At 39.5% G+C, this 14,181-nt stretch overlaps 1 protein-coding gene across 2 annotated transcripts in view; it reads left to right on the top strand.

Moving 5' to 3' along the window:
- FGD6 (FYVE, RhoGEF and PH domain containing 6) overlaps positions 1-14,181 on the top strand; it is a 105,989-nt gene that overhangs the window by 39,754 nt on the left and 52,054 nt on the right. For both annotated transcript variants that reach the window (XM_029206108.1, XM_029206107.1), the window contains exons 4-5: positions 8,114-8,181; positions 8,265-8,295. In XM_029206108.1, the coding sequence (XP_029061941.1) occupies positions 8,114-8,181; positions 8,265-8,295 (99 nt within the window). The remainder of the gene's footprint in view (positions 1-8,113; positions 8,182-8,264; positions 8,296-14,181) is intronic.

The raw sequence follows: 14,181 nt of genomic DNA, 5'->3' as shown, positions 1-14,181 counted from the left end.
GAGAAGCCACTGCAATGAGAAGCCTGCACACCACAACCAAGAGTAGCCCCCGCTCGCTGCAACTAGAGAAAGCCCTTGGACAACAATGAAGACCTAATGCAGGCAAAAATAAATAAAATAAATAAATTAAAAAAAAAACATGTATAATATACTTCTATAATTGTGTTTGTGGTAGGTTGTATTAGTTTCCTAGGGAAGTCGTCACAAACTACCACAAACCCAGTGGCTTGAAAACAGAAATTTATTGTTTAACAGTTCTGGAGATCAGAATTCCAAAATCAACATGTCGGCAAGGCCATGCTCTCTCTGAAACCTGTAAGGGAGAATCTTTTCTTTCCTCTTCCTTGTAGTTTGCCGGCAATCCTTGGAGTTCCTTGGCTTATAGCCACAGCACTTCAGCCTCTGCCTCCATCGTCACGTGGTGTGCTCCCTTCATGTGTATGTGTCTGTGTCTCCTCTTCTTATAAGGACAACAATCAGATTAGATTAGGTGCCCACCGTAGTACAATATGACCTCATTTTAACTTACTGATTACATCTGAAACAGCCCTGTTTCCAAATAAGGTCACATTCTGAGGTCCTGGGGGTTAAGACTTGAACATTTATTTTGGAGGGACATAATTCAAACCATAACAGGCACCATATTCCATGGACATATAATGGGCATATTACTGATATATGTCTAGATGCCAGTAACATTCCCTCATGAAAGTGCCAGACTCAGTCTTAGTAGGAGGAGAAAAGAAAGAACATGTGCTCCTGTGCCCTTGTCTTAACTTTGTGAAGGAAAAGCAAGCTGATGTTCAGAAAGTTATTCCTGGAAAGATAAAAGTACCACCATTAAAGGAAGAAAATTACCCCTGCACCACACCTGTGTGTCTGTGCTTATCTATGTGCAGGTTATTACATTGAATCTTCAAAATCATCCTAGGATATAGATCTAACATATGTACTGTTTTTCTCCTTTTCACATGAAGAAAAGGAGTTTTAAAGACAGGTTAAGTAACTTGCCTTGGAACCTCCTGAAGTGAGGTTTTTAACCAAAATCTGTCTCTGCTAATAACTTGGTGTATGTCCCAGAATCTGAATGATTTTTTTTGTTTGTTTGTTTTTAAATATTTATTTATTTATTTGGCTGTGCCTGGTCTTAGTTGCAGCACGTGGGATCTTTAGTTGAGGCATGCGGGAACTTTAGTTGTGGTGCGTGGATCTTTTAGTTGCACCCTGCGGGATCTTTAGTTGCAGCCTGCGGGATCTTTTGTTGCAGCATGTAGGCTCCTAGTTGCAGCATGCAGGATCTAGTTCCCTGACCAGGAATCGAACCCGGGCCCCCTGCATTGGGAGCACAGAGTCTTAGCCACTGGACCACCAGGGAAGTCCCCAGAATCTGACTGATGTTGATGGAACATGTTTGGGGTGGGGATGAATAGCCACGCTAATTTTTTTTTTTTCTCCAAGTTTTTAGTATTATATTTTTTGGTCTTTACTTTCAGTGCTTAATAAATGATTGTTTAAAAATGAGATCTATTCATTCTGCTTCATTGTGGTTAGAATATTCACCACTGTTCACTCCTCCTAAATATTGACTTCCCTGCCTTTTTTACGCCCAAATTTTCTTTGTAAAATAGCTCATCTGATATATACACTCACAAAGAGAGGCGAAAACCTAAGAGAATATTGTTTTTTAGAAGTTAATCATGTGTCACCTCATTTTGAGGATAATATAATGATAAGGAGGTGTTTCTCAGGCGGATCTGGTTGTTCAGTTTTTTGCTTTTTAGTAGAACTCTTGAGTAATATAGCAGAGGCCTTTTATGAATTCTGTTTAAAAGTAATGGATAAATTTCACTGAATTTTACTTGTAATGAACAAATATGAAAAGAGGAGAACAGAGTTAAGAATTTACAAAGCTGGGTCTGGGCTGTTATCAGGAGATTGGAACATAAAACTGGATTTCAGATCAAAGGTTCTGTTTTGGAATTTGTTTGAATTATTTTATGGCCTTGACAAAGTAATTTCATTTGTGGTCCATGTTTCAACTTCCATGACTGTATACTTTAGGCAGATGCATTTATTTAACAGGCAGTCTCCTTTGAAATGCGTTGTAATTTAAGTGAGGACTTTCATTAACTGAAAAGTTAAGATACCAAATAAAGCCTCTCTCTCGCAGTTTTACATCGTTGTTTGACTTGGGTCAGAATCGTTGTTCTTACAAGTTGAAGTTAATATAGAGCTTTTTATCTTGTTTTGGTTTTTGGTTATCTTTGACTTTCTATTTTGAAAATGATTGTAATCCATTGAATCATTTTCTGATAGTGACTGTCCCTCTTTAGCTCTGTAGTCTTCCTACTTTAAAAGGTAAAGTAGACAATAGAATACACAGACTCCTAGAATTTTAGAATTGCAAAAGGCCTTAATCGTCTAGTCCAACACCCTACCCTTTTACATGATGAAATAGCTATAATGAGCTTTTTGTTTGTTTCAGTTTACATATTCATGTTACTCAACACATATTCAAAAGCAATGTGCTCTGGTCTTAGATTCTGAGAAGGTGGCAGCCACCCTTGTACACTTGCTTATTCAGGCATCTTAAGTGCATAGTGAACCAGGCGCTGCGCTCCGCACAGAAGGGGGCAAGGGTGAATAAGATCACAGACTAGAGAGAATCCAGACGTGTCAGCAAATAAACGCAATCCACTGGGTTAAGCCCTAAAAGTTCTCCACTAATAAGAGAATAATCTTGGGACTTCCCTGGCAGTCCAGCAGTTAAAGACTCTGCACTTCCACTGCAAGGGGCGCGGTTTCAATCCCTGGTTGGGGAACTAAGATCCTGCATGCTGAGCGGTGTGGCCAAAAAAAATTAAAAAAAAAAAAAAAGAGGGAATAATCTTGTCATTTGGGGATGGTAGGGAGAGAATATCAAGGCAGCCTTCATAAAGGAGGAATCCTTTGAGTGCCTGTCACCTTAAAGGATGAGTTGAAATATGACAAGCAGAAATCTTTGGGAGAGGGGGAGGTGGTGAGGAGGGATGTTGAAGCAGAAGGACAGACATGTAAGGGCAGAGCACACTTGGAGTTGCAACGTGGTTGCAATTTGGCTGGATACACAGTGTGGAGGAGTAGGAATGAAACTAGTGAAGATAACTAGACATATTGTGGAGTGTCTTCTAAACATAGCAAAGAAAGTTCAGTCTTTGTTGCCCATAGGTGATAGGGAGCTGCTAATGTAGCTCATCCTGAGAACTAATGTGATTATATTTGCATTTTAGAACTAGTACTCTGGTGGCAGTGGAGAGAATGGGTTACAGTGGGGTAAATCTAGAGCAAGGAAGCCACTTCCTAGGTTACTGCAGTAATGTAGGCAAGAAATAAGGAGGCAATATGGAAGGAGAGGAAAGGATTAATAAAATATTCAGAAGCACAAATCAACAGGGCTTGATAACTTAATTGTGATCATAGAGTGTGGAGAAGAAAGTAGAGTCCAGGCTTCTGGCTTTGGTCAGTAGGTATATACAGTACGTAGCAATGAGTGACTGAAGGCCATCAAATGCTTTATTCTTTTTTTTTTTTAACATCTTTATTGGAGTATAATGCTTTACAGTGGTGTGTTAGTTTCTGCTTTATAACAAAGGGAGTCAGCTATACATATACATATATCCCCATATCTCCTGCCTCTTGCATCTCCTTCTCACCCTCCCTATCCCAGCCCTCTAGGTGGACACAAAGCACCGAGCTGATCTCCCTGTGCTATGCGGCTGCTTCCCACTAGCTATCTGTTTCATGTTTGGTAGTGTATATATGTCAATGCCACTCTCTCACTTCGTCCCAGTTTACCCTTCCCCCTCCCCGTGTCCTCAAGTCCATTCTTTACATCTGCATCTTTATTCCTGTCCTGCCCCTAGGTTCTTCAGAACCTTTTTTTTTTTAAGATTCCATATATATGTGTTAGCATACGGTATTTGTTTTTCTCTTTCTGACTTACTTCACTCTGTATGACAGGCTCTAGGTCCATCCACCTCACTACAAACAACTCAATTTCATTTCTTTTTATGGCTGAGTAATATTCCATTGTATATATGTGCCACATCTTCTTTATCCATTCATCTGTTGATGGACACTTAGGTTGCTTCCGTGTCCTGGCTATTGTAAATAGAGCTGCAGTGAACATTGTGGTACATGACTCTTTTTGAATTATGGTTTTCTCGGGGTATATGCCCAGTAGTGGGATTGCTGGGTCATATGGTAATTCTATTTTTAGTTTTTTAAGGAACCTCCATACTGTTCTCCATAGTGGCTGTATCAATTTACATTCCCACCAACAGTGCAAGAGGGTTCCCTTTTCTCCACACCCTCTCCAGCATTTATTGTTTGTAGACTTTTTGATGATGGCCATTCTGACTGGTGTGAGGTGATACCTCATTGTAGTTTTGATTTGCATTTCTCTAATGATTAGTGATGTTGAGCATCCTTTCATTAAACTGCATCTATTTTTATACATTGGTTCTGACACTGAAATTCTGGAAGCAGGTAAAAACAATTTTTTTTGCAGATAATGAAGTAAGGCAAGATAGGGGTAGGGGATTAAGAGGCACAAACTACTATGTACAAAATAAATAAGCTACAAGGATATATTGCACAGCACAGGGGATATAGCCAATATTTTATAATTCCTTTAAATTGAGTATAATCTATAAAAATTTTGAATCACTGTGTTGTACACCTGAAGCTAATATAATATTGTAAATCAACTCTACCTCAATAAAAAATTAGGTTAATAAAAATTATAAAGGCTTGGGGGCAGCGTCATGAGCCAGCAACCTGTACAGTCACACAGGGCCCTCACTTCGTTTAATGCTCTACTGTCACAATCTTGATATGCTTAATAATTTTGAACAGGATGCCTACATTTCACTTTGCATCAGACCTGCAACTTACGTAGCCAATCCTGTAAAAACTGAAGCATACAAAAGATTCCCTCATCCTCACACCTCCTAATCCTGCCCCCGCTGTGAGTGACTACCACTAATAATTTAGTTTATCCGCCTGGAGGCTTTTTACAATAGGATGCATATTCAAGTGCATACATTATCATGCTTAAGTCTTTTTCTAAAAACTGCTACATTGAAGTCTACACAAAGTCACTGTGTGCCGTATCTTCTTGGAAAACACCATAACCCAGAAGGCTACAAACTTAAAAAAAATTTTTTTTTCTTTGGCTGAGCCAGGCCACACAGCATGTGGGATCTTAGCTCCCGCCCAGGGATGGATCCTGTATACTCTGCAGTGGAAGCACGGAGTCTTAACCGCTGGACTGCCAGGGAAGTCCTAAAAAATTTTATTTATTTATTTATTTTTGGCTGCGTCAGGTCTTAGCTGTGGCATGTGGGATCTTTCCTTGCAGTGCATGGGCTCCTCTCTAGTTGCCGTGTGCAAGCTCCAGAGCACGTGGGCTCTGTAGTTGAGGCACGAGGTGGGCTTTCTAGTTGCGGTGCTGGGGCTTAGTTGCCCTGGGGCTTAGTTGCCCTGCGCCATGTGGGATCTTAGTTCCCACCAGGGATGGAACCCATGTCCCCTGCATTGGAAGGTAGATTCTTAACCACTGGACCACCAGGGAAGTCCCCCTAAAAAAATTTTTAAAGGGGCTCTAAAAATCTCAGGCATAAGAAGTTGGTACTGAACTGCAGTTTCAGATTTTATATTGGTATGTTTGTTTTAAAGCATGTTCTACTTAAAGCTTTAGGGAAATAGCTTAAGTTTCAGGGTATTAAGATACCTATCTCTAATGAGATTTCACTTTCTAAAATCTAGTAAAATAAACACTAAGCCTCTCCTAGGCAAGTCAAGAATGAAAATAAAGTTTATTCGTCAGTTAGGCTCAATTGAACAAGGGATTCACTAGTGGGTGTATAGGATTATTTGGGGCTGTATTTAGTTTGGTGAAGGGGAAAGGTAAAGGATTCTTAGAAGTAGCTACATTAAATGGTAGGAGCAGAATGAGCTCACAGTTGTTAATGAGACCTTTTGTTAGGGAACTTAGGTAAACTCTTTTGTTTAATCCTGACAACCCTTGCCAGAGGTGGTATTATCTTCATTTTACAGATGATGAAGCTGTGGCTCAGGTCTCAGAAACTTTCCTAAGGTTACAAATAACGTATGGCAGCGCAGAAACCCAAACTTCTATCCTTGCAACTTAAAGTTCATGTACTTTCCACAGCCTCACTCTTTCTAGAGGTTTGTTCGTTCACACAGTAGTTGTTGACTGCCTACAGTGTTCTAGGCATAGATGCCAAGAAGGTTAGACCAGCAGCAGGACTTGCAGGAGACTTACTGGGGCAATTGCCTGTTAGGGGAAAGAGGGACAGAGGGAGGGAGGAAGCAGGAGTGGTAGGAAAAGCCTTTGACTTCCCTGCAGGTGTGGCTTGTGCTAGGAGAGAGGGGAGGAGGGACTGGGGGAAGAGCAGCCTCAGGCCAAGGCAGTTCTGAGAAAGTCTTGATCAGGCTGCTAAGGGGTCTGCATCAGGCAGGGGGGCCTGGCTCTAGTACCCTTTCCTCGTCATCCTTGCTGGGGGCAGCCTGCGGGACTCGTGGCCTGATGTTCTTGCTGTGGTGACTCTGAATGTGCAACAGCTAGAGGCTCTCGGTCAGCCTGGCTCCCTGCAGCAGGTTCCCTTGACGGGCTGTCTGAGCGGGGGCACCCCCCTGGCCACCACACGCAGCACTGTTCTATCCTGGTGGGGATGGGGAAAGACTGACAGTGTGAGGAAGCAAATGGATACCAAAAAAAAAAAAGAAAGAAAGAAATAAGATAGTCCTTTCCTTGATGCTCAGGTAAGCAGATGTGCTAGCATCCTAGCCATGATTTCAGTTTAGAAAAGAAGACTATTTCACACTGTTACTATTATTATTTTTAGAGACTTAAACATTGGGTAAAACTTTGAGATAATCTGAGAGTTCACTTCCTAAATAAATAAATAAGAATTAGTCACTACCATTATTTTTTTCCTGTCATTTTATTAGTGACTGACTACTGGACTGTCATGGTCACTTTTTACCCTTATTGTGACATTGCCTTGTCCAACTGCACTCTGTGCAGCACAAAATAACTGGGTCCTGGTGTTGCCAATGCCAGCATGAGTGTAGAGGCCTCTTTCTAAAACCAGATCTGACATTTCTTCAACAGAAACATCAGTGCACTTTCCTTCTAATGGCAGCAGTCATAATTTTCACCTTACATGTAATACCTGAAATTTTATGACTGCTTGTTCCTTGTTTACTCTCTTGCCCTTCACTCTGTAAATGTAGTGTTCAGGTCTTTCACCAGAATAGAAATGGAGAGAAACTCTTCTTTCCTCTGCTGCCCTGGAGTCAAAGCCAGCTCTATCAGTATTTAAATGAAAACAACTACAACAATAATCTCGCATAAATATTGAGACCTCATTCATAATCACCTCTCTTTGTTTCAAAAGTGTACATTTTTTGTCCCTGCTAGAGCTTTTAATTTTCACACCATACAATACATATTAAAATAAATTCTTTTCAGCTCTTTAGAATAAAACTGCCTTGACTGTAAGAGCATATTTCTAAAAGGGATTTTAAGTAAGTTGAGAGTGCCTGTGGCTATTGGCATGTGTGTGGTATAGACTGTGAAGAGCAATTTTCAGATGGCACTTAAGTTGCCTGATTTAGAGTGGCTTTACTAAGGGTGAAGTGCTCTTATACATGCCTATTGAATCTTTCCTAATCTTAAATTACTTGTGTGCACCCCAGGAACTCACATCACGTGATATCTGTAGGCTTCAGTGGCTGCAGAATGTGGCTTCAGTTTTGAACCATTGACAGTATGCCCCACCAGGGCTCTGGGGCTCCTGGGGCAGTCTGTCAGTCCACTGCTGATAATGGTGAGGATTACCGATTGCTCTCAGCAAATCGTGTATCGTGGTTTAATAACCACATCTAAACCTCCACGTTTGCCATCTGAGACATTATATAGTATGAAATGTGTTCTAATTGAAACCTATAAGTATCAGAGCTTGAATGTACATCTAACTAGCTCCAAGCTGATCTTCATTATCCTTTTATGAGTTCATGTTTTCTTAATGCACTCTTATCACAGGGTGAAGATACTGGAATGAAAAGTAAAGTCCATCATATTGCCAAGGAGATCATGAGCTCAGAGAAAGTGTAGGTATCCAGTTTCCAATTCAGAAGACTATTTGTTTCCCCATTGACTCATTTAAAACATGTCTCATTGCTGTTTTTTACAGGTTTGTGGACGTGTTAAAACTTTTGCATATTGTAAGTATCTGCTAATATTTTCTTGAAGTCTGGGACTATCCACTTTTACATCTTTCCCTGTCCCTCAATATGTTCAGCGTAATTAACTTAAATATATTTAAATTAACATGTATATACATGTATGTGCTTTCTAATACATGATTATATTTTAAAATTCACACATATGTGAAGAGAGAAATTTTCTAAAATGCATTAATCTCATGTATGTGTAGTATACCCAGATGATTTCTGAAACATAGAGCCTTTATATCTGTATTTCCAAAGTCTTTAAACTTTCTATCTTCATAATAAAGAGTTATTAAAAGGATAATATTTCTTCTTGGGCATTTTGCAGAAGATGTCTGCTACAGTAGAATTTTGCACAGCAATGGGTAAAGAACGTCATGATCAGTGTTTAAAACTGTTCTAACTGAACAAGCTCCTAGAAAGACACTTAAAATAGACATTTTTACAACTAACTTTTTAAAGTTCTGTTTTCAGTTTTTATAATTGTGAACTTGAACAAACCTGTTGGGAAACAATTATGTGTCTGAATGCATATTCATTTTTCTCATGCACTCCTTTGTACCTGCAAGTTTTCACAAGTTTCATTACTCATTGGCAGTTAAAATGCTTTTAGTGTTACTTTATTTTAATTATATTTGGGCAAGATATTAAGACTTAACAAAAGAAAAGGTTGAAGTAGAGGAAACAGTAAAAAAAGAAATGGAAGTGAGTTGAATTACCATCCAAGAAGTTTACTTATATGGTAATTATTAACATCATATTAAACTGAATTGCTGAAAAACGGTAGGTTTACAAAATATACACCCATTTATGTCTCTGCAAAGAGTATGATTTTCAGTGTTTTTTTTTAATAGATATATAAACATGAAAAATGGGTTATACTTAAAGGTGGGATCATTCACCAAATGATCCCCTTGTGCTCTGCACTTGGTCCAATAGACACATGGAGGCCTAATTCCTGTGTGAAAAATCTCTAGCTTTGGAAATTTTTTCTTAAAAATTTCTTAACATTGCTAATTTGTTTTGAGAAGTTATTTTCCCATGAATAGTTCCTCATATAACTCTTGACTATATTGGAAATTCCCCTTTTAAAATTCATATATATATATATATGGCAATATTTGGTCACCCAGAGTTATTGACAAGCATATTGTCAATTCCAAAATTAATGATAAGCTTGATAAATATAAATGACTTAGCAAAATAAACTCCATATACATTTGCTGTTATGCCCCAACCTTCTCTATTGTACAAGCAATTGCAGGGGGAGAAGAAAATGCTAAACTGCTGTTTTTCTGGAAAACTTAGAACATATCTCTAGGATGAGCAAACTGTATCTATTGGACATATTTTCTGATAGACATGTTTAAATACAAGTAGGACCACTCCAGGGAAATTTTAAGCATCTGCAAGTGAATGAGTAAACTTGTAGAGGCAAAAAATTGCTATGTTTAACTTCACTGTTTGATTTGATCAAAACTTGCATACGAATAACAATTTGTAGACCACACTTGGAGACGCATTGGCTTAGTAGATTGTATTTCTTACCAAGTACGTGAATTTTAGACAATAGTTTGGGGAATTTCCCGGCGGTCCACTGGTTAGGACTCTGCACTTTCACTTCCAAGGGCCCAGGTTTGATCCCTGGTTGGGAAACTAAGATCCCACAAGCTGCGTGGTGTGGGCAAAAAAAAAAAGTTTGACCTGTTAGGTCTAGCTTTCCTCATTTGTAAAATGGGGATAAAAATACCCATCTCTCAGGTTGTGAGGAATCAGTGGAATAAAGTATGTGAAAGAACCTGGTATTGTGCAATATATGGTAGGGTCTCAAATTGCTGTTACATTTTCTTCTTCTTCTTCCCTTGTAGAGCATCAGTAAATGGGAAGTATTCTTTTTTTTTTTTCAATACGCGGGCCTCTCACTGTTGTGGCCTCTCCCGTTGCAGAGCACAGGCTCCAGACGCACAGGCTCAGCGGCCATGGCTCTGTGGCATGTGGGATCCGCCGCTCTGTGGCATGTGGGATCTTCCCAGACCGGGGCACAAACCCGTGTCCCCTGCATCAGCAGGCGGACTCTCAACCACTGTGCCACCAGGGAAGCCCAGAAGTATTCATTTTAATATTACCAGGCAGTAGACTTTTCACGATTCTGTCCCTTTCAAATGCCCTTTTCCCCCCATATTAAAATTTCATTTTAATGAAGGAAGTTCTGATTCCAGTGGGTAGAGAAGCAATTAAAAGCTTTACCAGTATGTTTATTTGATTAAAAAATATATATATATCCTGGTTCTTACCTATATATTTTTGGAGCAAAGCATAAGCCCTATAAAAATAGACAATTAGACCAAAATATTTCCCTTATCTCAGATCTGATTGATGGCCTTGGCCTCTTCCCCGCTGATGTTGAACAGAGTGAATCATCCATAACCCACCTTGATTTGCACATCTTGAAAACCTCCTAAGCCTTTAATGTAGGAGTGAGAGTAGGTCATCTGCCAACCTCATGTTAACATCCTGTCTGGTATGTGCAAATGTTAACTCACTAGAGCCCAACATTAGCGGGTATCTTAACAACCAAGCATTACACAGGTTCTCAGCCATTACTAGGAGGGGTTTGTCACCAGGATAATGTGGGTGAAGCCAAAAGCCTCTTGTTTGTTTCAATCCAGCACTCCCACTATGCTGTTAAGGCTCGTATTTACTCTTCTACCAGAAGTACCCCATAAAGGTAGCATGTGGATTGTTTTAATCCTGAGCGCTCCTGCTATCTGATTTCCTCTAAATGCATTAGCTTCTGTGTTATGTGATAGAATATGACTGCTTTAAAATATCTAACAGGCTTTAGATAATCTAGTGGATATTTTTGGAAATCAGCCAGGTATCCACGTGGCCTGGGAGAAGCTGTTGTTTAGTTATATATGATTTCCCATTAATAGTCTTCCATATTAGAGACTCTAGAATAGCATTAATAGATCTTTCTGTGAAACAGAAATGTTCAGTATCAGCACTGTCCAATAGAGTAGCCATACTTTAAAAAGTTTAATATATCAGAGTAGTTTGTTAACATTTTATAGATCACTTTAATATGTTACTGTAGCTCACTATCACTTCTTTGTTTTGAATTTCCTGAACCAGGTGCTATAGCTCATAAAAGTGTTTTTAAATCTAATGAATTTTATCATATTACATTGGGAGGAATTAGATTTGGGTAGAGGTTATGTGATTTAAAATATACTTAAGGTTCTAAGAATTAGTGCACTTAGCTGAGGGCTTTGATTCTTCTGATGTTTGTGAGAAAGAATTGGGCCTGCAGAGGCAGTAGCAAGACTATAAGTAATGTTTTATATGGTCCTCACTCTGCAGTACCTACCATGAGCTCTTGGACTTTGACCTGGATTTGAAAAAAGGTCCAGTATACACATTGTCTCTAAGTCAATGCCCTACTGAGTCCAGAGAAAAAAGAGATTCTTAAAAGGCAGTCTTTCCCTTTTCAAAGTAGTGGTGCCATCCATATAGCTGCCAAAGCCAGAAAACTAGGATTTGTTCTTCATTTCTCCCTCTCCCCTCTCCAGCCGAACTATCAGCAAACCTGCTGATTCTATTTCCTCTTTACTGCTACCAGCCTAGTCCAGAATAGCATCTCATACTCAAAACAGCACCAGCCTTTTAACTGGGCTTCCTATGTCCATTCTTACCCCCCTTCAATCTGTTCCTTAAAAGATTTTTTTCATATAAAATATTAGGAGTGATTTTCTTAACATATATATATTAGATCATGTCACTCCCCTGCTTAAAACCCTTTAAATGGTTCTCATTGCATTATATAGTAAAAACCATGCTATTTACCAAGTCCTGTAAGTAGGATGACCATCTGTCCTAGTCTGCTTTTGACCATCTTGGTTATTGTCTTAGCATAATCTTATTAATAGAGCTCCCTTTTACTGTCAAAAATGATCCAGTTTGGATAGTAAATTATGGTTCCCCCTGCCTGTAAGGCTCTCTGTGATTTGGCCTTTAGTAGTGAGGTGAAATGTTGGTCAAAGAGAGAAAGGCATTCTCTCACTTGCAGACCATGTTCTGGCCATACCAGCCTCCTTTCAGTTCTTAGTTCAGTGCTGAGGTTATTTCTGCTCAGAGATTTTGCCAATGCAGTTTCCTGGAATGTTCATCCTTCCTTCATTTGTTCATAGCTAGTTCTTTCTTTATCCTTCCAGTCTGGGCTCAATGTGACTTCTTCAGAGAGGTCTTCACTGACCATCCTTTTCTCTTCAACTTTCCTGTGTTGCTTTTCTTCTTGATACTTCATATGTTTTGTATATCTGTTTGTTTACTTGTTTGTTTTTGGTCTCCTGTACTAACATGTAAGCTAGGTGAGGGCAGACATCCTGTATCTTCAGAGTCTCCCATCATTCCTATTCAGTGGAAGGCCCCCAGTAAATGTTAATTGAATGAATGAATGGGACTAGAATGAATGGGTTAGTGGTTAAGAATTCTGCTTCTGCCACTAACTGTGTGCTCTTGGGCAAGTTAATGAAGCCTCGTTTTCTTCTGGAAAATGGGAATAATAATAACCACATGAAGTTGGTGTAATGGTTAAATGTGATCATACGAAAAACTGTTCGGGGGCTTCCCTGGTGGCGCAGTGGTTGAGAGTCCGCCTGCCGATGCAGGGGACACGGGTTCATGTCCCGGTCCAGGAAGATCCCACATGCCACGGAGCGGCTGGGCCCGTGAGCCATGGCCGCTGAGCCTGTGCGTCGGAGCCTGTGCATCGGAGCCTGTGCTCCGCAACAGGAGAGGCCACAACAGTGAGAGGCCCGCGTAACGCAAAAAAAAAAAAAAAAAAAACCTGTTACGCACCAATTAGTTTTAGCTGCAGGCTAAGTGGAGGTCCTTCAAGATAAAGTGCTGTTATTTAGAATGTATTTATGTCAGTTAAAATCCATACTATTTAGTTTTAATATTATCTTAGTAAGCTTTTACTAAAATCAATCAAAATAGAATTTGTTCCTGAAAAATACCCTACTGGGTCTCTTCTTCCATTAGAAAGTAAGCTCCATGAAAGCAGGGATTTTTATCTGTTTTGTTTATTGGTATCGTACTAAATTAGTACGTTAAATGAACGATAGGAAACTGATGAATAATACTTGGTTTGGTGAAACTCTAGTTGTTTATATTTCTTCTCCTCTTTTGTAGCAGAAGTTGTCCAATGCAGAGGTTGCTATTATATTGTATATAAATGCCATTTTCCAGATAAAACACCTTGGACATCTGATATAATTAAGTACAAATGATACAGTGTTTTTTTGCTTTTGTTATCTTATTTGCTTTCTGATGGGAGACTGGTTTAATAGACATATCTATAAGCTTATTTTTTAAATGTCTAAATAGCATGATTTTAAAAATATATTTTGAAAGAAAATGATTAGAGACTTTAGGTCTTTTTAACAAAGATGGGCTGGTTAAGCAGTAGGTAAGTGGTACTCGTAATGAAGCATCTTTGTTCTACCAATTGCCTTAGACTGGGATATACGTTACCTTGAAAATTTGAGAGACTCCCAATTAAAATCCATAGAGTTAGAGGCAAAGCTACTTGGACATTCAGATGTCTGTTAGTAAATAGAATATATCTTTTTTTTTAATGCATTATAAAAGACTTCCTTGAGCTTCCCTGGTGGCACAGTGGTTAAGAATCCGCCTGCCAATGCAGGGGACACGGGTTCGAGCCCTGATCCGGGAAGATCCCACATGCCGTGGAGCAACTAAGCCCGTGCGCAACTACTGAGCCTGCGCTCTAGAGCCCGTGAACCACAGCTACCAAAGCCCGTGTGCCTAGAGCCCATGCTCTGCAACAAGAGAAGCCACCGCAATGAGAAGCCC

Source organism: Monodon monoceros, unplaced genomic scaffold (genome assembly GCF_005190385.1).
Source record: "Monodon monoceros isolate NGI ecotype Baffin Bay Population unplaced genomic scaffold, NGI_Narwhal_1 Super_Scaffold_6, whole genome shotgun sequence".
Classification (NCBI taxonomy): domain Eukaryota; kingdom Metazoa; phylum Chordata; class Mammalia; order Artiodactyla; family Monodontidae; genus Monodon; species Monodon monoceros.
Note: the sequence above shows the minus strand (reverse complement) of the source record. Positions and strands in the feature narration are given on the sequence as shown.